The sequence below is a fragment of the Monopterus albus genome, unplaced genomic scaffold (assembly GCF_001952655.1).
Source record: "Monopterus albus unplaced genomic scaffold, M_albus_1.0 scaffold335.1, whole genome shotgun sequence".
Classification (NCBI taxonomy): domain Eukaryota; kingdom Metazoa; phylum Chordata; class Actinopteri; order Synbranchiformes; family Synbranchidae; genus Monopterus; species Monopterus albus.
This window is the reverse complement of record NW_018128215.1, coordinates 458662-485793: the sequence shown is the minus strand read 5'-3', so window position 1 is coordinate 485793 and position 27132 is coordinate 458662. Positions and strand designations below refer to the sequence as shown.

The window sequence follows — 27132 nt, the reverse complement described above, 5'->3', positions numbered from 1 at the left end:
AATTAACCCCTGTATGTACGTCAACTGATGTAGACAGGAAATATTCAAATCCAATTCCGAGATGCATCATTTCTGTAATTTTGCAAATAATGTGTGAAGGATGAATAAAACACCAAAACTGCCTTTCCTTGGGTTTGTTTTTCAACTCAGAAGAATCCTTAGAGCAGTAATAAGTGTGAATTCCAGAAAGGAGAGGTTTGACCTGAAAAATGACATTTGCTGTGGAAAACCATTTTCAAATCATTATGTGAAGCGGGTTGCTTAAAACCTTGACAGTTGTCAGTCCATTAGTTAAAAATAAAACTCGTCTAAATGATCACGACAAGGTGATGCTTTTGTTCTTTGTAACCACTGTAGTGCAGCTTTTTCCTGAATCTGTTTTGATAAACAAATTGCAGTTCTTGTTTTGAGGAGGTCACCGACATAGAAATCAGTGCATGAGAAGTTCACCTGGTTTCTTATAAATTCAAGTTAATAACTATGTCTTTATAAATTCCAGCAAAGGGGCCCATTAGTAATATTCCTGAACTGCTCAGAGAATTTATCTGATTCACTAACCCACCCTGATTAGTACACACCAGATGGGAATTTACTTTAATATCGCTAAGAGTGGAGGGAGCAAATAGTTTTATTTGGTACGTCAGAGCAGTTCCTTACTAAAGCAGAAAAACATACACAGCAGGCGCTGAGGTAGTGAGCGTGCTCAGATAACCCCAGGCCAACTGCCACAGCTTCAGGTACTGGTGATCTCTCTCTCTCTCTCCGTCTCTCCCCCCACACAAGCATAGTCTCACTAATTGGCACGCCAACCCACAGCTGCAGCTTAAATTTGACCGACTACTGTTTTTGACGTGCTGGAGAGATGAAGTTTTATGACTAGCTGATTTCACATTTCCATTCTTAGTAGGCACCTCTCCCGACTACAAAAAACCCAGTAATGGCCAGTGATACCTGTTGATGGGTGAAGGGGGACAGGAGGACAAGGAAGGGAAAGGACAAGCAAAGGAATAAACAAACTAACCTTGAAGAGGGGTTTCAAACCTAGACAGACAGAGGCAGAGAGGACATATAGAAACCAGACAGATGGAAGATGGTAAGAGAGGGAGTGAGATAAATGTGAGAGGTTGTTATCCACACCGCTGTAAAAGCCCCCATTTGACAATCACAGCTCACAGAGACTGTGTTCAGGTGGGATTTACCTTGGGAATGCGAGAGATGATATCAGGGTATTTGCTGGTGTTGTCTTCCTGGTTGCGGCTGAATATTCGAACCTCACCGCTCTCTAGAATGTGAATCTGTGGGGGGATAAAAAAATTAAAAAAAAACCAACAAGAAGCGGGTCTGGTTTTAAAACTTGTTTAAAAGGTTAATTTCACAAAAGGCAGATTGGATTTTAGTATTAAACCCAACACATGGATGTGTGAATAATGCCTGTTTTGTAGTTAGTACCTGACAGCTAACCATAGGACTTTCACATGTAGGTGGAATTCACTACCGCTTCACATGATGCCAAGACGCCACACCATTTTTGTCTTTTGAAATGATCACTGTGTCATATAAGATGATCATAGAGATGGAGATCAGGCGATTCGAGTCATATATATAGTATATTACACACTGTACACTAATCAATATTTTTGTCTTCTGGGACGGCCACTGTGTCAGATCAGATGATAACGGAGGCCTAAAATGCTTACCGTGCCTTGGCCGAGAGACAAGTCATATGCCTTAAAACACAGCTTTCTGGCGGAAAATGAAGCCGGAAGCATTCACGGTCACTCAGCAGTGAACGTGGGCTCTTCTGCTTTTCTTCCTTGACTGAACAGCTTACCAGGGCTGTAAGGAATAATCTGCCAAGTAGTTTAATTGATTCACCATAGAATTGAAAAAAATATCAAAATTCTTCATCTCCCAGAGTTTAATCTTCAGATCATCTTCAGATTTCTTGTTTGGTCTGACAGTACATAACCCAAAGACATTTACTGTCAGAAAAGTCAAATTAGACACAAGACGAAGAAAAGCAGAAAACAGTCACATACTGTTTGTATGCAGAGGCTTGACTGGATGGTGAAACAAATGGTTACAAATTTACTGAAATTAAATAAAACATGACTTGTCATGTTTACAGATATGCATATTACAGTGCCCAGTGTTCCCATTAAATGACGCTGGCCACTTGTGTTTCGATTTCTCTACTGCTGCTTAAATACTGAAAGGCCACGGGCACAATAATTACATCAGTCTGTTACCAGACAAGCGCCAGTAGTCTCTCTTACCAAAGAGGAAGGAAAAGACAAGTGCCAGATTTGTACATGGATGCATTATGAAAGATTTCACAATACATCGATGGATTTGAATTGAATGTCTCCATTTTTTTCTTTCTTTGAGCACTGACACGCTTTAACCAAAGCAACCACAACGTCCTGCATTGATGATGTATTGTCCTCGAACAACCTTGTCAGAAACATCAGTATTTAGACTACAAAAGACTTGTGGTCAAATGTGTCCCAGACCCCCTCAGCAAGTGGTTTCAGTGACTGGATCACAATCCGTCTGGGTGGTCATTTACACTTGTATTTTGCACCGTCTACATGTGAGCCGATCACCCAGGACGCATTTTTAAACCAAGTCTAAACGGGGTCTTAGAGTAAATCTCTAAATAAAACTGACTTGATTTGAGAAGAATGAAACCAGTTATCAGACAACTCAGTACCAGCTGAAGCTGTGGTTCATTAATAATCAGACATGAACTATACAACACTAGTTGTTGCCATCTTGTGGTCAGTCTTGACCCAGAAGTCGTTCCAGTCAAGCAAGGATCAAGGATGCCCCGAGACGCTTAAATCTGCTCTGAGGATTGAGGAGCAAGGAGGCTGCCAGAAGGAGCCATGAGACAAGAGATAGCAAGAGATGTTTCACAGACCAACATGCGTCTTTATCAGAAATCAGTTGGTGACTGGACGCTTCAGATGAAGGATCGGACAAAAGGACGTCTCATGTCTCTAAAAATGTTTCCTCCACTCTGCCTTCCAAACATTTTCTCCCTGCATCTTAAGTGGGTGGGACTAAGACACAAGGAAAAAAAACAAGTGAGGGAAAACATGGATGCATAGAGACTTGAGATGCAGCCCTGGTGCCCTCAGCCATCCCTTTCCTTGCATATTTTCTTTCTTGATCATTTGACTTCCTTAATGTGGACTGCAGCCAAATGTTTTACAGTAGCTAAACACTATACATATCAGCGTTCCTGTTTTGTCTAATGCACAATATCTGTTATAATGTACTTTAAAAGATGTGTTGGTGTATTCTATTTTTAAATACTTGGCCAGGGAGAACAAATGACTTTTGCTAATGTACTTTCCTCAGTTGATCTATGAGCATTGTCTCTTATAAGTAAACTCATAAAACAAAAAGAAATACATCCACAGTCACTTACTTGACTGATTAGATGGGCAGCACACTCCCATGAAAACATGCACGGTTATCTGGATTAATCAAATGCCACACACACAAATTCTTCTTATGGAAATTCACTGAATTGGACACACTCACACACAATATCGTGTAGACATACTGTACACACACACAAAGGGAGTGTTTAACTGAGTAGTGTACCACGAGTCCCTCTGCTGGCTGCTGGAGGTAAAGTCTACTGCAGTGAGACCAGAAAGAGAGAGAGAGAAAACGGAGAGAAAGAAGAAGGACGTCATAGGGTTTGCTCACTGTGGCTCAATCCTCTCTCCTTCTGTTTCCATTTCTCTCTCGTCTTCACAGTTCAAAGACACTTTATTGGCATGACTGTCCAAAATTAACAATACAGCTGGAGGGGTTTACATTACACCCTCTCTCTGGCTGTGTCTCCCTTTATGTCTCTCGCTTGAAATTTCTTCATTCCCACCGTCTCCTGTTTTGTGTCTCCCTTTCCTCTTATGTGTCTCTAGCCTCTTTCCTCACTGTTCTCCATCTCCAACCCACCCCCACCCTTCGATCTCTGGTCTACAATGGCAGAAGTAGCTCACTCTTCCTACAGGCCCAGGGCAAAATCAGCCCTGCTGTTTATCTCGGAAGAATAGGCACAGTACTCTGCACACTGTAGAAACACAAGACTCAAATGAACAGTCACAGTGCAGCAATGTGTCACACTCAAAGAACACAGCCAAAAGTTGTATGCATACAAAATTTAGTTCACTACAGAAATACAAGAAAAACAAATAGCTTCATCTCTTACTTAGCCACCACCATGCACAAACACATACCTGTGCACGCTCTCCGTCGTACTTGTACTCGCAGGTGAATGCTGCCTCGTCAAACTTTTTCATCACCTCGCCGACACCCTTGGTGGGGTGAGCCAACATGGGTCTCAGCGGTACACCTGGAAGAAAATTGGCGAGACAATCAGAAGAAGTAAACAGCTACAAACAGTGGGACGTCAAGTAAAAAATAGTCATGCATTTTTCATGAATTATAAATAGTTAAAAACCTAATTGTGAATTAGCCCAGGAGTAGTTTCTGACACTTTCTGCTGCATGTGGAGAGGAGGAGAGGTGGGGCTGGTGCTAACGGGCCTCCAGGTTACAGCAGCGAGGCAGATCACAGATGCATTTGCAAAAAACCCAGAAGCTGTGAAATTAGCTTCAATGACACATTCCCACATGACATATCAGCATCACACCCACAGCTATTTGTGACAAGACCACAGTTTAAATTTGTTTGTTTGTATTCTCATTTGGCCCTAATATGAAAGCGCTCTGACTCACATGCCCTTGGGCTGCACTGCTAAGTTAAGCTCCAACAGCAGCAGAGGAGTAATATAATGAAATATACCAAAAAAAAAATTCCTTTATTTGAAGCTTACAGAGCCAGATGTGACAGCACAGTAATGTTTGTAAACTTCTCGGTGCGATCCAAAAATTCAGGAGCACCCTTTGCGTTTGTGAACAGAACACCGATTTCCTAACTACAAAAATAGCAGCTAGATTTGTCAAATTGATCAACAGCAGCCAATTCAGTTTCCCAATTTAGTAACGTTCTGAGGGCGACTGGTATTAATTTCCTACCTTGGTGCCAGGACTCCTTGTTGCAAATAACTTGACAACAGTGTAAATGAGCGCTAATCCCAAGTATAGTAGATGACTCAACTAAAATACCTGACTCATCTCCACTGAACAGATCAATAAACACACAACAGTCACTGTTTTGGATGAAATAACCTCCCTGCCTCCTGATTGGCTGCTTACCTGGAGTGAGCTTGCAGTGATTGGGCAGCTGGTCTATGCCTTCTTTTAGCAGAACAGGGACGAGCACGTCGTAATTGGGCATCTCGCTAGACGGGAGCGCATGGGGAGTCAGTGGAAGATGAGGCGGGATGTTTGGGAGACAAAGAAGAAAAAAAAAAATCAATATCATCCAAAATGAAAGTGAGCAGAATGAGTGAGGGAGACTGAGGAACAGGGCTTAAGGGAGATGAGGGACTGTAGTGGGGCTGACAAGAGACTGCAAAGTGAAGCAACGGGGTTTGTTTAGGCTTCAGTTACCAATAAGTCTGTTTGAGAATGAGACTCTTCTCTTCGATCCAGGCCCGCCGGCTCTCAGCACTCATCCCTTTCCCTGCGTCGATCACAGCAGGAGGAAAACCTACAAGGATGGAGGGGAAAATACATTTCAAACAGAGTTTGAACATTTGTATGACCAGACACTTGTAGGATGAAAAGTTCAGAGCGACTTCAAAGGCCAAGAAATATACACTGCAGTCACTGGTGTAGCTAGCTGCAACTCAGTGTTTTCTACTGGATACACTCAATCCAAAGATGTCATTTCAGTCCCAGTGTGGCTGAAATGTTTAAGATAATACAAGGCTGAAGGGTAAAAGAGAAAGTTTTTCAGTTTAACATCAATTATTACAACATATTTAAAACATGAACACTAAATTATTAATCGTAATGATCCACTTCAGCACCACAAAAAATTGCTCTTAGTTGGCCTGCCTGATTAAATAATGGTTAAATAAATAAAAGATTAAGAAGAACACTTCCAGACCAGACCACAGATCAACAAAATCTCCCCACTGAGCCTCGGGTCTAATTGACTCTTATGAAAGCGTACCTCCAGTTGAGAATGAGGCACGAATACTAATACGTCAGAATTATTTTAATTTGGTGTTTGTGGTGAGAGAGAGAGAGAGCAGGTCAGATCAGTGCTCAGAGAGAAACTGTCAAAACTTTTGCCTGAAAGTGATGAATTCAGCAGCATACTCTACTGATGAGATGTGTCCCTTTCATGCGCCCAATTACAGACCTCACAGTCAGTGTTTTTGTTGATGGCTTTTTATTTAATGAGCTTATGTGGGATACATTTCATCATATTGGATTGATTTACATATTAAATGTATCAACGATCATCTATAAATAATTGTAATGAACGCTAGGAATATTTTAACACTGCCTTAATGAGTGTTCTTTAAATAAAACTTATTAGCTGCTCCAACACCTGACATTCCTCTCCTTTAGTGAGCTGGTTTTTCATTTAATGCTCAGGGATAATTCCATCATACCACAAGTACTGGAGTATCTGATTAATACACCTTTAACACAAGTCTGGAGATTTCAAATTAAATAAAAAATGTCAGCTTTTCTGCAGACAGAGGACAAAATCCACAGTCCCCAGTCTGTGTAAAACTATAATTCAAAGTTTATCTGAAACTAATAAGAAGCCTGAGCAGAGCGAGTTGGACAAATCAAGTTGATAGCTTCCAAAGTTTATGTATTTTTAGTACAGGTCGACTGATTTGGGCATTTGCATTCTCACATATAGCTCTGTCTGGTGATGTCTAGGTAATTTTAGGGTTCCAGTGCATGTCTGAAAAGGGCTTCAGGTAAACTTCTGCACACAAATCTGTGGATTTCTTCCTGCCATTACTTGTACTGGAACAGCTGGAATAATACAGCAAGCAAAACCAGGGCACCTAATTGTTGTTTTAACATTTTTAAACCTATCATGTAAAACTTAAAACTACCTTGTCCAGGTGGGGTCAGGCACACAGCCTGGCCTAATGCCGACAGGACGCTCTGCTCTGCCAGGCCTATCCTCAGCTTCCCGGCCAGGGACCTGTCAAGACCCGGAGCAGTCAGTGTTGATGCCTGATGCCCGTGACATGCATGGGTTTCAACATGCACGCATGAAGGTAAGACGGCATAGCAATATCTGTGGCTACATACGTGCAGATGTGTGTGAGACACACATACACACAGGCCTGGCTGTGTATGTGTGAGAGAGTGTCATTTTACCTGACTATATAGCGGGCCTCAGAAAAGCGGCACGCCACAAAGAGGCCTTTGATGATGTCGATTTTCTTATTCATGGCCTGAGGTGGGGGGGAGGAAATTGAGATTCACAGAAGAAGAGAGAGAAGACACAGAATGCAAAGAGATTGAGGTCACCAGCAAGTGAAACTCCATGTTCAATCCATAGTGTTAAAAATAAAAAACACACACAAATACAGTAGCAACATTGGAGGAAAAAGAAACTAATTGCTTGAGCGGTTCCTGGTGACAAATTATTCAAAAGCTGAGAAATTACCTCTTCCCTCTGAGGCACACAAATAAACTAATAAATCCTTGTTTGATACACAATTGCATTTATATTTTTATTTCCCCTCTCTGACACCAGTACCGAAAGTCAAATAGAATGGAAACAATACCTTCCCAGGCCTACTTTTGTCAAATGAAAATGTTATTCTGGGACTCACCGAGTTCCCACTCATGCTGGCAATTTCCTTCAATTTCCTGAACACACCCTCTGCTGTCAGACTGGCCGGCTGGAACATCATCCGCTGGTTGCTACGGGAACTCTCGGCCACTAGGCCCAGATCTCCTTTCTCTTGCGCCTCTGCCTTGATTTTGTCCAAATGTCGCCCTGGAAACAAGAGTGAGATGGTGAATAACAGCTGCCTTGTAGGCTGATGAGCAGAGAAGGAAAGTCTCAGCTGTTAGGGTGGGAATGCACAAGTGTTTGGGTGCATCACAGTAGGTGTTTGTGTGTGTGTGTGCACGCCTATTACCGGTTGTTTGAGCGACAGCTTTCATTAGCACAGTCTCTCCAATGCCGAGCTCTATTCCCAGATAGGCAGGACCCAGCTGGTTCAGACACAAGTACACACAGCACAGCAGGTCATCTGGAAAAGAACACACATTTAAAGGCAGGTGCTCATTTCATTACAGAGAACACAAAGAGGACAAAGACACAAAAATACAGGCCTGCACAGAGAAGCACAGACACACAAATAAGAGTAAAACCACAAAGAAAGCAGAATGCACTCTGAGACTGCAAACACACTCAAGGACACAGTCACACTCAGACGTGATGACAAAACTTGACCATCCAGGCGGAGAGATACACACAAGACAAGTGAACACACATAAACAAGGACATACAAACAAGGAAATACACTCATGACACCACCAAACACAGACACTGAGATACAAGCAAGGCCACATACGCAACAGCCAAAACATAGAGGCTCAGACACAATTGAAATCCACACACAGCAATGTGGCTACAAAAACACACACACGTCCCACAGGTCCATGCCCATACACAAACACACACACGCACACCAACAAACACACATCAATGAACTGACTCATCCTCCCACTTTTATTTGCAACCTGGCTAAATCGCCATCCTGCTGATAGAGCGCCTGGGTAGCTACATCAACATGCATTATGGGAGAGATAAAATACCATTTACCTGGAGAGAGCAGCAGCACGGAGCGAAACAGGTTCGACAGCGTTTCGATGTTTCTCAGCCTAGGAAATGACAACGGGATTGCTTTGAGAGAAGGAAGATGAGTTAAATGAATTTTAAATCCATCCTGTAAACACTGGGAGGCAGGAAATGAAATTTGTCTGAAGGTTTTAATCGGAAATGGAAGCTCGAGCGGAAGATGAACAGTTCATTTATGAAACGCTATACATCATTTGTAGTGGGTGGGAAAAACAAGGACATTCATCATTCAATATCCTCAAAGATAATGACACTCTAAAGGTTTTTTCAGGGACTTGGCAGGAAACTTGAGTTACAAATCACATGAATTTCCCTCAACAAAAACTGTAGTTCTTGTTGTTTCTACTTATAAAAAGCCCTTTTCATCCAGCTCTTACCTGCCAGAGTCCTCTTCAATCTTCTCAAAAGTGCGAGCCACCGCCAAGTACGGCACTCTGGAGAGTGATGAGCGTGCAGTTAGCAGGTGACACATCCACACGGACACATTTCTACATTCACTACCATTAGATGACTCAGCTGTTCAGGGCAACTAGCAATTAGTGCAACAGTAGAACGAGCTTTGATTCTGGGTTATCCAAACTCCATGAGAGCACCAGGCAGGAGGACAAAGCTCAGAGCTGCCATGGTGGGAAACGTCTGTCAAGCTTCGTTCAGATAAACCCTGGGACATAAATGCATCTTAAATGTTCAATCAGTCATTTAAAAACAATCACATAACTATCACTGTTTCTTTGTTTAAACTCTTTGGAGCAGCATATGGGTTTTGCTTTGAATGCATTCTCAAAAGCATTCAAAAGTTAATTAAATCAATTTTCTGCAAATGACATTAACTCATACTGTTTATGGGTAATAAACTCCACCTGGTACTGAAAGCAGGTTAAATCAATTATAAAACATTACTAGCCACAGCAGTTGACCTGCGTCTGAGTCTGGTTCGAGCAGTATGACAGGCACCGAGGTCTTGATGTGAAATTCCATGATTCTTCCATGACTTTCCATTACTAAGTCAGAATACTTCCCTGGTCTGACAAGAAGGCTGTGGAGAGAAAACCTTACTGGTTTTCACTTTAGTTTGGCTCAGAGGGCAAAAAAACTCCCCACTAATACTATGACGACTGTCAGTAATGGGTGGAAACCCTGCATCTCAAGCCTCGACTGTCTGTTGGGTAAATGAGTTTTGGGCCTTTGTGTCCATATGTGACAGTCACAAGTTCGGGGGGGGGGGGTTCAGACAAATATCGACGGGAGGACGGGAATTAGATGACACACTAGTTCCTGTCCACATTGGCATCCCCAGTTTTGTAATTTCCAGAATTGGCATAATCCATGATCATCAATCACAGGTCCATGGCACAAAGACAGGCTGTGATATTTGTATTTACTTTTGGATCAGATTCTCCTCCTCCTGGGATGAAAATAAAAGAAACTTAACTGTGTGCCAATGAAATCCTTTCAAAACATATACTGGGTTTAAAAAAAAAAAAAAGAAAAACTTGAAATTGCCAGGTTACGCATGGGTTATATTTTTTCAATGGTTACACCCATTACCTGTGGTGAGCCTCTCTAACAGTACTAAACTATATCAAGCTTGAGAACATAATGCACTCTGCAGTGGGCTTCTAAAAGCCTTTTCACACTCTGGAATGCCTTGGATCAGATAAGACCCTCATCACATCTACCCAATGTGGAAAATGGCAGATCAACCCGCAGACTTCTCCTTCCTTTTTCCAGTCTTTTCTTTTTTAGCTTTCATTTTTGTTGATATCTTATGTAAAAGAGGTCGGATTTGGTGTGTGGGTAGATGCTTTTGTTAATACTGCAAAATATCGACAGGCAACAACAATATGTAAAATAAGTCTGAAACATGACCCTGAGGAAGACGGGTGTGCAGTTGATAAGTGCTGGTCTTGTTTTTGCCACGAGGGCTACTTTATCTCTGACAGAGCAGCGTGCCCCGACTTTGACCCTTGGTGAACACCGACTACTTACCCATGCACGGGCAGCACCTGTTTCGTGTCACATTGCAGCACTTCCTCCGTCATTTTTTCCCCAATTTATAAAATGCATTTGAAAGATTTCTAACAAATGAGCGCTTCCTAATATCCCCACATATTCTGAGATATCAGAGACTGCAAGAATCCATTCAATTTCACAATATTCCAGAAATTCACTGAGAACCCTCTGTCAGGATATTCAAACTGAAGTTCCCATTTTCACATTAGGTGGGTGAGATGACAGAGTGAGGAAGGCCAGAACGAGTAGGCTCCACTTACTTTTGGCCCTGCTTCCAGCAGGCATGGTCCACAGGGTGATAGCCCGGCCTGGACGGATCGTAGTCTGTTTGCCCTGAGGTCGAATCACTAAGGAAGAACATAACAGCATAAAATGAGAATCTAACTGAATGTTGGTGACCGCTGCTACAGTCACTGAAGCCAACTCAGATTTCTGTGTAGACAGAAAGTCATGCACACTATTTACCCTAACAACGAGACACTCAGAAATCTAATGAGTGTTTGGGGAAAATGTTTTCCAAGTTCCACTGGTTTTTTCACACTGGAAGAAGTCGAACTACAGCAAAGTTTATCTCAAAAGAAAAATACCACTACACTACTAAGAGGTTCGACATATTTAATAGAAGAACATCTCCCACATCAGCAAATAAAGATTTATTCCAACAAAAATCACTGATTAAGTTGTTTAAAAAGTTAAAAGTATTTTTCAGCATTAGCATGCAAGATATGTTAATCATTTCCCTTTTCTTCACACAAACTGCAAAACACTGGAGTCAAACACACTGTCTAAATTCATTCTAAGGAGCTGTGAACTTCTCTTTGTGTGCCACGTCCATCACTCCTACACTGTCGCACACAAGGCAGTGATAAAAAAAAAACAACAACAAGTAAAAATACATAGTTAGGAGAATGAAAAATGCATTTCCTCTCCTCTGGTGCTAAAAATAGTTTATGGATAAATCATTAACATGACCTCGAGACAGCAAAGAAGCAATACATTACTGCTGATGCTGCTACTAATTTATTTACATGTATTCTGTCTATTACATAACAGGCCACGCTTTATGGAAGAGGCAGATAAATTATGGTAATACTAATAATTAGGTTTGGTAATAGAAGTCTTTTGAAGTCTGCACCCTACACAAACTCTGTGGGAGGTGAAATGTGAAACGGAGAGCCCTCGGCACTAACACACTTCCGGTTAAGTCCACGATTATGCAAGTGTGGTGAAGTCCATACAGCTGGATTCAGCCGGACAAACATGCAGACCACACAAGCGACTGGCAGGTGAGGCATCTGGCCTATAAAGAATCAGCTGTGTGAAACTTCCTGTTGCACTTTTCTTACCCTTTTGTGTCTTTACTCTTCTCTGCTGAACTCTTCTTCTCTGCATCTGTGGTTTTCTCTCCCTCATTCTTCTCTGGTTTCTCTGTCTTCACTGCAGCTTTCCTGGGAGCTATTGAAATAATGAGATAAATAGAAAGAAAGGTGAGGCTAGAACGGGGGCGGGGCAGAGAAATATTCTGCCGTCTTTCCTAACTGATAAGAGCGTAGCACATTTACAGACATGTTTTTTGTGCAGGCACAGGGCTATGCAAATTCCTCCTCACCAAAGAAACTGCTGATGGGGGCTTTCTTGGCTGGCTCCTTATCTTTCTGCCTTTTCAATGTTTGACTTTTTGGGCTCTCTCCTCCCTCTTGTGTGTCCTTTTCAACCACCTTCTTCTTGGCAACAGCAGGCCCTTTCTCATCATCTGTCTCCTCCTTTGCTTCATTTTTCTTTTCCGCCCCCTCAGCTTTCTTCTCTTTCTCATCGGAGCTCTCTCTGTCCACCTGCTCCTCCTCCTTAGCCTCCTTCCCGTCCTCTTTCTTCTCTTTTTCCAGCTCCTCATCTGGGCTGTTAGTCTCGGTCACTGCCTTTTCAGTTCTTTCTTCCTTTGCTCCCTCCTCCATGGGTTCACCTGTGTTCCCAACACAGGGTGAGACAGAAAGGGAGTGGAGTCATTGAAGAGATAAATGCCAGTCGGCTTACTGAGCACAACCCAGTTGTTTTTTGTGAGCTCACGTTTGAAGGTGATTTTCAACATAACAGCCTTCTTTCAATAAATGCCGCAGGTTATATTTTTGAGGGTCGCCTTTCACCCGAGAGAGTCAGGTAAAAGAAATGACTATTGACAAACCTGTAGCGCCGAGTTCCAGCAGACAGAACTGGGGTCGTGACAGTGGCTGGGTGAGGAGTCACACATGAAACTTTAATTTTCTCATCCACAAGTTAAAATGATTGGTACACATTGGGCTGGTGAATGCAGCAGTCACTTTTGGTATTTTAAAAGTAATATTTTTAGAAAAGAGCGAGATGCCATCTGCCTGCTCAGTGTCTGTAGATACACTTGCTGCTAAAGAACTTTAAAAAAAAACTTGATCTACAACTGCATTCCTTTAACAAAACTGAAGGGTTTGCCCCTTTTTTTTTTTTTTTTTACGTCGGATGCCCTTCCTGACACAACCCTCTCTATTTATCCAGGCTTGGGACCAGCACAGAAGTCACTGGCGTGAAACCCCTGTGGAGATTAACACTTAAGTCTAACCATCTGTATTCATAATATAGGACTGGTCACTAGTAAAATACTCAATGTGGTGCTTTGTTTTGGTTCCCCCCCTTTTTTTTTACTATGTACCCAATGTGTCTGTGCAAGTTCTCAACACCTGGACAGTCTCCACTTTACTCTCCATTCCTACCAAGACTTTCCAGGCTGTGCTCTCAGACAAATAGCGGTGACGAAGGCGTACCTGTGCTGTCGTCACCGGTCTCCACACGAGCTCGTTTGTTTTGTTGACCCTGCTCCTCCTTGGCCTCGGCCTCCTCTTTCTGACTGTCGCTGCCACTCCTGCTCTCGTCAAGCTTCCTCTTTGGGAACATTTTCCTCGCTGTACATGTCAGGACAGGTATTACATTAAAAGGAGCAGGAGGCATCCTGACTAAACACCATGCCGTGATCAAACAGACAGAGAATGTGGAGATGAAAACAGGACAAGTCTGCTTTCTTACTGCTGATGTAGGGTAATGTGAAAGAGAGAATCACAGATGAAAACACTAATTCCATCCTGAAAGATATTATGCAGGATGGAATCTTAAAGTTCCAGTGTGATTTCCTCTGTAATTTTATGCAGTAGTGGTGCTGGAGGGTAATTTTGCTTTTGGTTCCACATCTGTGTTGGTCCCTGTTAAGGTTCCAGCACAGGTAGGCACTGCTGTTTTTCTTTCAGATATGATAATGGAAGCTTTAACCGAGGACATTAAGAATGCAATTTCCGGTTAAATTAGAGCTTTACTCTAATGTGATGTTTTTCTCCAGTGGTGACGGTGGTAACACACCACTACTAACAGCAAACACTGCAGACATCACACACAAAGAGAATGGGATGATGAAAAGAGAATGAGCTGCTTCCCTGCTGCAAAAGTAGGATGAAGGAGACAGTGTGGCAAAGGAGGCGCTTCCCTAATGAAAACAAATGTGCCATAGTAGAAAACGGTGTAGCTCTAAGTAGCTTAAATTCACTATTCAAAATCCTTTGTTTCTGGTGTGACATAAAAAAAAAAAAAAACACAGCAAGCACAAAGATTCACTTAAAATCAGTTGGCTATTCCTGTTTATGTTCAACGCAGAAATGCAGATAATGAACATATATGGCCAAAAAAAATATCAGCTACATGCAACAACAACATATTGTATGGTCGAGCTTGTTTTAAGCCTGCAAATCCCAAATGAACCAAATAAACACGGTGACAATCAGCTACAACAATAAGACGACTCGCTCTGCTGGTTCCATTAAGGCCCAGTCAGCAGTGATGACACACTGCAAGACAATGCAGCAGCAATAACATTATCACCACAAAGCAATTACATGAAGAAAAATAATGATATATATGCTTGAAAGTGTGTAATCATGGTTCGGTAGATGGGATCAATAACACAATCTAGTCCAGTGGTTCTAAATGTCAAAGCTGAAACTCCAAAAAAAAAAAAAAACAGAGTCATGAGATAAAAGGGACAAGAGTACTTAAAAAAGTACTTAGCAGTTTTGTGGTGAACAAACTTCTCATGCATTCAGTTTGTGATAAATGTCTTGTTTTTCCCCTCATTATGAAATAATGAGTATTTGGAGCTATTAGGCTCCTGCTAACAAGAAATCACATAAAAACGGATCAAAGCTGAAAAACGATCAATCCCCAGCTGGTGTCAAAGTTCAAGATGCTGCAGCCACACACACACACACACACACACACACACACACACACACAACACCGACCAGTTTTGCGTTTGACAATCCCAGAGGGGGAGACGGAGTCTGGTGTCCCCGGTGAAGCCGAAGATGCAGGACTGGCCGGGGTTGCAGGGGTGGCTGGGGCTGGTGGTGAAGACAGGGGGGTAGGAACAGCCTTGAACACTTCATCGATCTGAAAATGACAGAATTATTTGTGGTCATTATAATGAGAGGAAACATAAACAGAAGCTTTAATGGCTAGAATTACTGCTGATAATGGTTTTGATTTGAGATGATGCAACGTCCACAGCTGATACTGACAATGCAGGAACTGACAGTAACAGTTGTCCAGCTGTCCAGAGTAAAATGATCTGGATCGCTGTGGACTCTTTGTATCACTCTTCCTCAGTGTGGCATCTTCTGCCAAAGCAAATGAGAGCATTCACTTTTTGAATTTGCTGCAATTTCTTTATGGGCACACAATAAACAGTCCAAATGGGATGGCTGAAAGCAAATCATAGGAAAGCAGAAATCTCAACAAAGCATAAAACCCTGAAACCCTGAACAACATCCACCTCAGCACTGTAAGTGAGCAAACAAGTTTGTTGTTCAGTGAAGCACAATGTTTAGACAGGCTGCTAGGAGGAAGGCAGGGCTACTGCAGGCAGGTGTGACAACCATCTCTGATATCAGCCTGTCCTGCACAAGTGGTAATGTGGTTTACTGCCTCTTTTAGACAGTGGAGATAATCTGACCCTTCTTTATTGCAGCTTTGCCTGTTTACACTGAACTATGGAAAAAAAAAAAAAAAAAAAGCCTGTGTTCTGTTTACGGAGATGTCGGCATCCCAGTATTAAAGGCTTGATGGCTAACTGGACGTGACAACCAACATATGTATAGCAGGATAGCAGGTGCATTGAAAACACAACGCATACTGGTTGTTGTTTTCAAATCATCAGAGGTGGATGAAGAGAGGATGGTGCGCTTTTGTTCATCATGCACATTTATGATGTGTTTCAGATTCTTCACTTTATGAAAATGTTTGGGCCCATGAATAACTGCTGATGTATTACAAGCTAAACATACGAGCTGGATAAGAGAAGTGTTTATCAAACAACAGGTGGCTGAGCGACAGCCAAAGCCGATAATCAGGTCTTTTCATTATGTGGTTTATTGACATATGCATTCAACATCGTGATTCACCATACAATTAGTGCGCCTTTGTGGAACAGTATTTTTCTCACCATTGAATAAACAAAAGGCACTGATACGCCTACAGGAGCTCTTACACTCTTATTAGACTTTCTTTGTGCAGGTTGCACTGTGGATTTACAACAGCTGATGGGTTACACACTGTTTCAGTCTTACACTGTGCAGGGAAAAACCAAGCCTACTGGTAATTCTCCTTTTACAATTATCACATCAGGCATTCATTACATTAAGCATAGCCATTTTCACACATGAACTCTGGACTAGGGCACAGAGATGCCCTTTCACACATGTAGCACACACTACTCCGTTAAACCCTATATTCAGTATACATTCATACTCCGTCCTGGGCAGAGCGTGCAGGAGGCAGGGCATGACGCGGACATGTAGCCGGTTTGTCATTTGGTCATAAACTGCAGAGTCTCTTGCTGTTCCTTAATCTAACAGCTGTGGCGCCAGCTCTTAACGGCCTTAGTTCCCGAATCTCATCGCAACTCCAAGTAGATATTTTCATTGGTCTTCATTGTAAACAGGTGTTTTTCTTCACCATGGGATGTCTATATTCCTCCAGTTTCACGCCGGTCACATGATAGAATGTCAACACGCCTATGTGTGTGAATACCGACTACTCCGGACTATAAGCTGCTGTATTCTCATATTAGCTTACTCAGCCTTTACACAGACTTTGTACTAGGGAGGTGGCAGGGTCAGGTCCACTTAACATCTGGGTCAACTGACTTGGACATTTGAGTTCTCACATACAACTCCTCCGTGTAATGTCTGGAGAATTTCAGAGTTCCAGTGCATGTCTGAAAGGGGCTTATGTCTGCTTTGTTGTTGTTTTTGTTTTGTTTTGAAACACCATGATGTCCCATCAAACTGTCAGTATGTTTTTGCATAATGTCAAAGAAATGATCAGCTGATGTGTTGAATAGCAAAAAGACTGACGGCAGAATGAGGAAGTGTAAAAAGCCTTTTACCTTTTCTGTTTTACTGGGGGCTTCTTTGTCTCCTTGACACTTGGTAGCAACTTGCTCTTTAACGACTGGCGCGTCGTCGTCGTCGCTGTCCAGGATTTGACGGCAGCGCTTAGCAACCTTCTTGACGGGTGACTCTGCTTCCTGAACACCATTCTGCACCTTCAGAGGGCTCTTGACAGATCTAGAGAAGAGCACAGACACACAGTTAAGGAATTGTGCAGTTCAAATAAATAAATCCAGGACCCATATTTATTACTCATCTCAGAGCAGGAAATCACCCTTAACTGGCCAAAAGTTCTCAGAATGGTGCATTCTGGTCCTGAGTGTAGGAGCAGAAGTAAAATGTATTGTTTTTTTTTTCCAAACTCAGGAAATCACTCCGATCTCAACCAAAACACAGGAGAGCTCCAGAGGTGTCCTAACTGATTAAGAGCAGCCGTTCAGACCAGGGATGCACTGATACCAGTATCGGTCTGATACCACCCTCTAGCATTTGTACTCGTAAAGCTTGTCTGATATTATGCACCAATACCACTTAACAGCAAGATAACTTTAACCTCACACAGACAGGTCATATTTTAGAGACGCAGCAACGTCCACCAGTAGTGGGGAGAGTACGAGCAGTTAATGACCCACTGAACAAGCAGAGCACAACAACAAACTTGCAGAAATGTGACGTCTTCACTCTCCCCATAGCCAAAATGCCTGGTCCCATTCACCCACTAAACCCATAAAGTCCTCGTTATGCAGACTGTAGTGAATTGTTGTGAAGAAGAAAACAAATGCTAACACTATGTAGTTAACAGCAGAGTCTAATGAGTTTTGTATAAAAATGAGCTGAATTCTTGTAGACTTGGAAGCTAAGACCGAGCAGCTTCTCTACAGCAGTACAAGTGTGTGCGAAGCCGAGACGACATAATGAAGCCGCAGACAATAGGCAGTTTAAAGTAAGAGCTACACTCTCATTAAATTAGACATTTTAATGCCGACTGTGACATTATATGCTCTGGGCGGGGGTCATGAAATTATTTCATCCTAACAAGAGGGTCGCACTGTATTACAGCTTGCTGTGTAGAAGGCTACAGACATTCAGTCAGTTACACGTTATATTGAACAGAAATGGTGGAAGTGTTGGGTTTGTCATCACTAACAGCTTTAAGGTAATTTGCACAACCTCCTGTTATATTTGATTTGATCGTAATCAGAAAGTAAATCTCATGAAAATAAAAATCTCTCTAAACTCATTGCACTTTTATGGTAATTGTAATTTTATAGTAGAAACACTCCATTATTATTAAGTACTTGTATCAGTTCTCAGTATCGGAAAATACTCAAATTTAAGTACTTGTACTTGGTCTGAGAAAAAGTGGTATCAGTGCATCCCTGGTTCAGACAGACACACACACACACACACACCCACACACATAGAATTAGCAGGAGGAGAGATGTTTTACTTCACAACACTGAGCTCATTAAAACATACAAATGGAACGTTAAATATGACAGATATTGTGCAGGATACACCTGCTCCGACAACATGAAGAACACATGCCATCTCTGCTAACAACAGTCATTAAAACTTTACACTTTTTTATTAACAAAGCATGATTTCAGTCTGTCAAAGTCAGCAGTTTGGAATAAAAAAGACCCTGAATGTTCTTACAGCTGCACTAAGAACGCACTAGTTCATTCATGTCTCTGTCTATGAAAAACCAGCTGCTAAAATGCAAATCGCTGGTTCCCCCTGACATGCTGGAGTCATTAATGGCACACACATTAAAATCATTTCACCGAGCACAGACAAATGAAAAATGTTATCACAGCATTAACACTCAAGTGGTTGTGAACTACGTGATCCTAATTGGATGCACATACAACTCAAGTGGAAGTGAAGACGAACTAAAATGTGTATTTGAAAATAATCATGTTCCCCCTGAATAGACAGCTTTATTATAGGGGTTTAGACAATATGTGATTGCATAGGACCAGTGAAGACACTTTCACCCAGGTGAAGCTCATTATGAGCAGCTTTCCATTACACTTACAGCTTATTACAGAAACAAACTTGGTATAAAGCACATCAGTAAAATGCTGAACATGTCACCAGCTATACTTAACAGGTGGCACTGATTCCCCACTGTCAGCAACTACGAACCTCAACTGTCAGAAAAACTACAACACGTCCCTATAAAGTCTGCTTTGTGACTGAGTGTTGTAATACAGTGACGTCACACTTGTCCCAAGGAGCAGGATCTTTCCTCATTGAAAGCGAGAGTAGGACGCTTCTTAAATCTTAAGTTGTTTTCAAATGGGACGTGGTGGGTGCTGGACTCCGCTATCAAACCCATTCATTCCTATGTGTTGCGCAGTGCAAGAACGCACCTGCGCTGCACCAAGCTGAGCACAGTACGTGCATGTGCCACCCCTGCGCACTTTGCTAAAGATTAAAAAAAGCTCAACTTTGCCGCAGTACTCTGTGATGACATCTTGACGTGTCCAATTACAGAGAACCTGACACACCATAAAAGAAAGTGGAGGAGAAACTGATTTTGACAGACCCACCCCCTCTTCTTCTTTGCTACAGCTCGTCTCCTCCTCCTCATCGATACAACTAAAGCCAGAGCTTTACACCATGCATCCAAGTCTGCTGCTTGAAAAAATTGTTCATATATCTGCTAACCAGCTCCTGGAAAGCTTTTTGGTCACCTACCAAGTGGCACCCAACATGTGCACAATTTGCGTGTGCGCTCTCCTCCCCTGTGCCCACTCCCTGCAGTGAGCGCAGCGCATACCGTGTTTTATCTGAAAACGGCTTTACTCTGAGGAAGGAGTGTTTTTAGTCTGAGACACTAGATAAGTATGTGCTAGATTATGTATTTAAAAAGACCAAAGTCAACAGAAAAAGTTAAAAAATAAACAATTAAGCCATTAAATCAAGGTAACAGTTATAAAACAAGGGTTAAAGCAATAACAAAAAGATAATTTTATGAAGACAACTGCATTACAGCGAGTTTAAAGACATACTTTACAGATAATACAGTCTACTGATGATCACAACATTATCATCAAAGAAACTCAGATGACAAACTCAAATTATCTTCTATTTTGTATCCAGTCTTTAGAAAAAACTACTCCACACAAAGTTTTCCTAAGCAAGAGACCCAGAGGCAAAGCGATTCAAAGATAAGTGCACACACTCAAACTGTCAGTGGTGTTTCAATACAGATGTGTTTGAAAAGGAGCTGAGGCGTTGATTCGGTTTACTGATGTCAAACACACAGGCCAACCACAATTTCTATCTTGAATCAAATACACATATTTACACTGACAATGAAAACTCCATTCTTTTGCTAATCTGAGTGTTATAATAAGCAACATATTCCTTCAGAAAGTTTCAGAGATTTTAATAATGAGCATAATTTTCTCCCATAGCCGCTCATCTGAGGGGTACCTTAGTTTTAAAGGATGGAGATCATCTCTCTGTCAGATGGCCTATATTAAACCCTTAGAGATAGAGGAATGACCTCTAACCGAAGAGGAAATCTTACTTTTTCACTGGCTCATCTGTGGTTTTCTTCTGAGTGTCTCTGTCTTTACTCTTGGGCTGAAAGAATGACCTGATGGAAGAGGACAGGCAGGTACAAACAAACAGTTATGGCCTGATCGGGGTTAGCATAATACTGACAGTTTTTAAAAAGTCGTTTAACTCTCACTAACTGAACCGCCCCGGCACAGTGTAACACAACAGAGTTGTGTGTAACGTTAACTACTTTGTAAACGGTGGTTAATGAAAGTCAGGCGTAAGCGTTGCATTCTCGTTTGCTAGCCCGCTAGCAAGTAACGTTAACACAGCAAGCCCAATGTACGTCAATGGGGGTTCAGCTAGCCTTCCGGATCATAAGGTTGTTAAACAATTTAGTCAAAACAAAAAGGATTTTGCCCAGATCTATATTAAACAGATAACGTTACACTAAGCTAGGTTTGTTCCGCCTGGAGCTTAATTTAGAAATTCGTTGGTGTGTGACTGGTGGATCATAAAGTGACTCTCACTAAAACAGACGGCGCAGACTAGGTCATACTAATGCTAGCTTACACACAATGCTGTTAACACTCAAACTCAGCTACACTTTAAGGGACAATGCCTTTAGAGACTCATAAACACAACTTTTAAACACTTAACTTTGACAGGTAACGCTAACCTTAATACACAAACGTCAAACGCGAGCTAACTAAAGTTGGTTCAGGGCACAAGTTAACTTAAATATAAACCGTTAACAGAATTATGCTTACGCGATGCTCCGCTGCATGTTGTCTTCAAACTTTTCCTTCACCTGATCTTGAATTACGAATAATACTTAAATTACAGCACAGGTTTCACATAGACGTACTAAACCACCAACTCCCGCGCTGCAGAACAACAAACTAGTTGGAACATTCACCGCCAAAATGACATCTCAGCCAAAGATTGTGAAAGCATAGGACATGCCACTTGTGAGCCAAAACCTGAGCAGGTTCCGGGCTGAAAACGTGTACGCCGACAGTATGTGTTCTCCTGGAAGGTTTTGAAAAAGGTTTAGTGCAGCTAACCCGGCTTGGCATATAATAAAAATCAAATAAAATACTAAATGGTAGAAACTGCAAAGATGTTATCCCTGACGAAAGGAGCCAAATAACTTAAAAATCTGTAAAAACGTTTTAAAACAAGAAAAACTACATATAAATAATACTGAGTGCTGTCTAATATTGTGATAAAATACTGGATGGTAATATAGCAAATTGCCAAAATAAAAACATTTCAAACATTATTGGTTGTGTATCATATTATGCTCATGGAAAGTTTGAATAGAAGTGGAGTACTAGCTAGTTGAACGAAGATTATGGTACTTTAAAAATTATCCGAGTGACACCTCTTTTATTTTACACTTCGCAGTTGTCTCTCGCTGTTATGAAAATTTTATGGCCCTTCAAAGGTGATACTGCCCCCTGTCGTATCGGAATAGTCCCTGCGGGTCCTGAGGCTGGCAAAGACGTAAAGGCTCCTTTTCTGATGTCTCGGTGCCTGTTTCAATGCATCATTTATGCAGCTCTTACTATTTTCATGAAGCCTGAAGTGGGGGTAGCGAAATGCAAGACAAACGTCTGAGTACACTGCTTTATTGACTCAAACACAAGTGTGTGGTTGTTAATTGATACCCTGCTACTGTGGTGTGAAGTGCTGACAGAAGAAAAGCAGGGTTTCTTAATATTTCTGTTTACAATAACACAATATATTCCAATTAAATAAATACAAACCTTGTATATTTTAAACCACAGACAATGAATAAAAAACTAATGAGCTCAAAAAATACAAAATGTATTTGAGAGATCTGAGCAGTCAAAGTGGTCCATCTGTTGTAGTTTGTTCCTCCTCTTCATTCTCTTCCACCCATCTGTACATCACTCCCTGCTCTCCTCTCTTCTACTTGAATTTCAGTCTGCTTTACTCAAACAAACAGGTTGTGACTGATGTGGGTCAGATTCCACCCTGCAGGGCTCTTGAGCGGCCAGCCATCTGCACTGACATGGAGCGCTGATGCAAGGGGGTGAGGCCCAACTCTCTGGGCTCTGTCAGGTTGGCTTCTGAATGTGCAGGGCCAGAGATGAAGGGGAAGGGGCAGCGAAGAGATGGGGGCATTGGGATCGGCTTAGAGAGGAAGCATGGGAGCAAAAAGGGGTGAGGCACAGGCTGGACCGCTGTCAGGAGACAGAGTCAGGATCATATCAGTCACAAAGTACAAAGGAGTTTCTACACAATGATTTCTACTGCTACAACAAGAATTCACTTACATAATCATTTATCAACATTCAAATATATCAATTTTTACTTTTAAAAAACTTCTTTTCTTGAATTCTTTGAAATAATATCTCTGGGGGGAAGGGTTAAACAAAAAAAAATCTGACTTCGGTGGTCACCTTCACTATCAGAGATAGAGTATTTTTTTAAAATGGATGCCATTGATAAGCGGAGGAAAATGGATGGATGGATGGATGGATGCCATTGCCTATTATGACAGGCACACTGTGCGACTTGTTCACACCCCACAGATATAGCTGCAACACTGATAGATGGACTCTTACCTCTGTCCATCACTGACCCGGCTCCTCCACACAGAGGAAGCTCGCTCTTAGCTGGGAGGAGAGGGAAGGGAAGAGACCTGCTCTGAACCAGCTGGAGGGTGGAGGGATGGAGGATGAGATGGAAGGGTGGTTGAAATGGGACATGAGTTGTTCAAAACTGTTGAGTCTGTCACTGTGAGCACAAAATATTAAGAACACCAGGTGACATTTTGGATCTTTTACTGATTTGACAGTGTACAGTTTGGATTAATAAACATAATAGCAGGTGTTCCTGATACTTTGTACACTGGTGGCCTTTAGAAATGTGTTGAAAACCTCATTACAATGTTTAATATTATTGAGAGCTTTATTCCAAACTGGGACTTCCATTTGCAAAAGCTAATGGAATATTTTTAAGTGCACTTGCACAGCATTTTCAGACAAAGCACATCCCTATACTAATCCCTGGTCTTACAGAATTAATCATATAATTAAACAAAGTCGGGTGCTTTCTAAAGCATGGTAGGTAACCTAAGCCCTTGGTTTGCCTGTGAATGTGATATAACCTTAAGCACACTGCCTCCCCTCTGAATTACAGGATCAGTCAGTGGGTCAGTTTTATAATAAATGATAGCATTTCTATTCAAGTCAGCCAAATTCTTATTAAATGATAAAGTTGAGGTAATTGTTTTATTAAATACAGCCCATTTTTAAGTATGAAATAGTACAGTTAAGGTAATTATTTTTCTCAAAGTTTTCTGGAATAAAACTCTAATTAAAGGACTATTCTCGTGTTTTGGGAAACTAGCCAAGTTACAGTAATGTTTGGATAATTTAAAAAACGACTTTTTTTCTTTTTCTGATATTACATACGAAGTAATGTAACCAAGAAGTCAGTTTCCCAAAGAGTGAAGTCCTCTAAAATGAGATGTGAAGATGTGATCATGACCTGATGGCCGGGTGGTGGTGGTGGTGGCAGTGGTAGTGGGTATCCGGGATAGTTGACCAGGATGAGTTTGCTGAAGTTGAACTTGTAGGTGAAACGTTTTCCTTTGGTCTTGTGCAGGATACGTTTGTTGTAGTAATATCTGGAAGTAAAATGTTTTCTGTGTGACTGTAGGTCTGATCTGGGCATCTGTGTAGGTGCGTGTGCCTATTGTATCCACTCAAGTTGCTATAATGTATTTTGCTAAAAGTGCTTTCCAAATGTGTTGCATCTGTGGGCTCTTTAGACTGAAGCATTTAATCTGACAACATATGTTGACAAGGACTACATTTTGTTTACAGCACCAGCCTGAGGGAGAAGCTGCACACACAGGGAGGATCACGCACATTCACAGTTAAAGAGCTGTGACCCGTATCTGTGTGCAGTTTGCATTACCTGAGCGCCCGGCTGAGCTTGTCATAGTTCATGTGTGGTTTGCCCTTCCTCTCCCCCCACAGCCTGGCCAGCCTGTCGGGGTCCCGGATGATGAACTCACCCCACTCCCCTCCCCAGCCGATGGCCCCGCCCTCGCCTCGCCCCAGCAGCTCCAGCAAGAAGTGCCACAGCTGGACCTGCCTGGAACCCGGAGACCAGGCTGGTTTGTAGGCCCAGTCAGGGAGCAACACTGCTGGAGAAGCAAGAGGAGCTACTGTGAAGTGACTGGGGAGGCAGTGACTACTTAAGACCTCCTATAAATGATACTAAGATTTTACACACTGTCTGATAAACCCAGTGAAAGTCAGACAGAATGTGATATCTCTGAGCTACACTACCCCCCCTCAGTGACACTCTGCAGCCTACAGCCCTTCTGTTGTTATTCCAGCTCCTGTGTTGCCAAAGTACAGTCTGTAAATTAGCTCCGCCTACCACCTCACAAAGGTTATCCAACATAACATTCTCTTTCTGGGTCTAAACTTTGGTTTACTCATTTGTATTGGCCACTGTTTCAATAGATCTGAATCAAAAATCACATAATTTTATCGCTTTCCTCGCAATCAGAAGGATAAAAAGAAATGGCTATAGTTAGGTAGGTAAGTCACAGTATTCTTAAATTAATACTTAATAAAAATAAAATTTGTAAAGGTGCACTGTCAGCTAGCTCATTAGTACGAAGCTAACGTAAACACTATAAAATGACACATTTTATGCTGATGAAAGTAACAGTAAAAGCTGGGAACTATTAAAAACAAGTTAGACACATAACACAATATATTTACACTCCCCAGCCACTTTATTAAGTACACCTTTACAATTGTATGCAGTAAGAAGATTTTTCCCAAAGTTATTGCCAAGAATGAATATATGCAGTCATAACTCTGACTGCTCAGATCTCTCAACTCTAAAAAGTGAAAAATCTGCCACACAAATACCAACCCATATACATAAACAGCTAAAATGAATTCTCATTCCTACATGAAGAAACAAAGAGCCTTACTTCTGGTCCAACAGGGCGATAGGAGTTTTCCGGCTGAAGCGCTACAGCTGCACTCCGAAAACACACCACAAAATACAAACAAATCAGTGTCTTCATCATTGTGATCATCATCATTAGACAAAAAAAGCAGTTTGAAAGAAATATGAATTTGTTGTCATGTGGAGCTAAATTAGCCATAAACAGCAGAGCACAGATGTAACTGATTACAGCTGCTCCTGCCCTCACTATCACTTATTAAAGTAAATCATCATCACACATATTAATATAATGACACATCCAAAGCTAGAACAAAGACAACCACCAGACTTTACACTGCAGCAATATCAGCATAATTGCACACAAATACAAGGTTTTATCCACCTCTCTCATTACTTATGCAACTGATGATTTGTGATTAGAGCAAATAAAATTTATTGCAGTAAAGTAAATGTATGAAAGCATCATTTTCCCTCCAGAGACTGTTTAGTATTTTCTTTATTTTTCTGTAACTTTATCCAGTAGACACACACACACACCGTCCACCCACACACATAATGACCTTCTCAAGTGATTTGGAGCAGCACATACACCCACCATCTTCCCTGGAAGGCTGAAAACTCATCTCTTCAAGAAGTGCTTCACATAACCCTTTCCCTCACTGAATGATGTCTCCTCTTCTACGAGCTGTAATATCCTCTTATCTTGAACCCAAAAAAAAAACACATTCCCCTTTAGCACTTATTTTATTGTGTCCTCCTGTGCAGCGCTGGCCTCACACATGATCTTTCTAGGGTCACTGGGCAATATAGGAAACTAGGAGAGCTGAGCCAAAGACAAGATTCAGGAGATAGAAAACATTAAAAAGTAAGAAAATAATAAAGATGCAATCATGCTCTAATATGAATGTGCAATGTTTTCTCTGCAATTTAAAGCAAAGTTTGGCTCTCTCTCTTTTTTATTGGTTAAATGCAAATTAAAGCTTGTTCTGCTGGATAAGAGGATCAGCTAAGTGCCAAAAACATGCAAATCTAAGTGTGCCATCAATCTAATGATAAACACAATTACACCAAGTGCTACAAACAAAAATAATCAGTTGAAATTATCATGCCAGTCAAACAAAAACCATCAGCAGAGAAGCAACATTTAAGTCTAACGTAATAATCGATCACAAGAATTTTCCCTTCGATCAACTTGTGAAAGTGTAATAATATGTCAGCAGGTCCTGTTACCTTGATTGGAGCGGAAAAGGCTTCGTTAGACGAATAACAAAGACCAGTTTGTCTGCCGGCCCTTTTCAAGTCTGAGAGGACTGAAGGATGAATGGACCGAATCTTAAAACCCTCAATCTCATCTCACCCCGAACACACACCCCCACCTCCTCCATCTCTC

General features: G+C 41.6%; 2 protein-coding genes across 2 annotated transcripts in view; both read right to left on the bottom strand.

Moving 5' to 3' along the window:
• Positions 1 to 21773, bottom strand: part of lig1 (ligase I, DNA, ATP-dependent) — a 48608-nt gene extending 26835 nt beyond the window's left edge. Inside the window, exons 1-18 of the mRNA XM_020624707.1 lie at positions 21539 to 21773; positions 20797 to 20865; positions 17249 to 17429; positions 15105 to 15252; positions 13584 to 13721; positions 12404 to 12754; positions 12141 to 12249; positions 11055 to 11141; positions 9159 to 9215; positions 8746 to 8804; positions 8057 to 8170; positions 7745 to 7911; positions 7284 to 7360; positions 7013 to 7104; positions 5535 to 5634; positions 5238 to 5323; positions 4257 to 4372; positions 1200 to 1295 (exon numbers count right to left, since the gene is read on the bottom strand). Coding sequence (XP_020480363.1) covers positions 1200 to 1295; positions 4257 to 4372; positions 5238 to 5323; positions 5535 to 5634; positions 7013 to 7104; positions 7284 to 7360; positions 7745 to 7911; positions 8057 to 8170; positions 8746 to 8804; positions 9159 to 9215; positions 11055 to 11141; positions 12141 to 12249; positions 12404 to 12754; positions 13584 to 13721; positions 15105 to 15252; positions 17249 to 17429; positions 20797 to 20865; positions 21539 to 21555 — 2064 coding nt within the window. The 5' untranslated portion in view covers positions 21556 to 21773. The remainder of the gene's footprint in view (positions 1 to 1199; positions 1296 to 4256; positions 4373 to 5237; positions 5324 to 5534; positions 5635 to 7012; positions 7105 to 7283; positions 7361 to 7744; positions 7912 to 8056; positions 8171 to 8745; positions 8805 to 9158; positions 9216 to 11054; positions 11142 to 12140; positions 12250 to 12403; positions 12755 to 13583; positions 13722 to 15104; positions 15253 to 17248; positions 17430 to 20796; positions 20866 to 21538) is intronic.
• Positions 21774 to 22392: 619 nt separating this feature from the next.
• The window catches only part of LOC109974489 (ETS translocation variant 3-like protein), an 8153-nt gene continuing 3413 nt past the window's right edge, over positions 22393 to 27132 (bottom strand). Inside the window, exons 2-6 of the mRNA XM_020624692.1 lie at positions 25765 to 25816; positions 24726 to 24957; positions 24294 to 24432; positions 23366 to 23456; positions 22393 to 22981 (exon numbers count right to left, since the gene is read on the bottom strand). Of these exons, the coding sequence (XP_020480348.1) occupies positions 22761 to 22981; positions 23366 to 23456; positions 24294 to 24432; positions 24726 to 24957; positions 25765 to 25816 (735 nt within the window). The 3' untranslated portion in view covers positions 22393 to 22760. The remainder of the gene's footprint in view (positions 22982 to 23365; positions 23457 to 24293; positions 24433 to 24725; positions 24958 to 25764; positions 25817 to 27132) is intronic.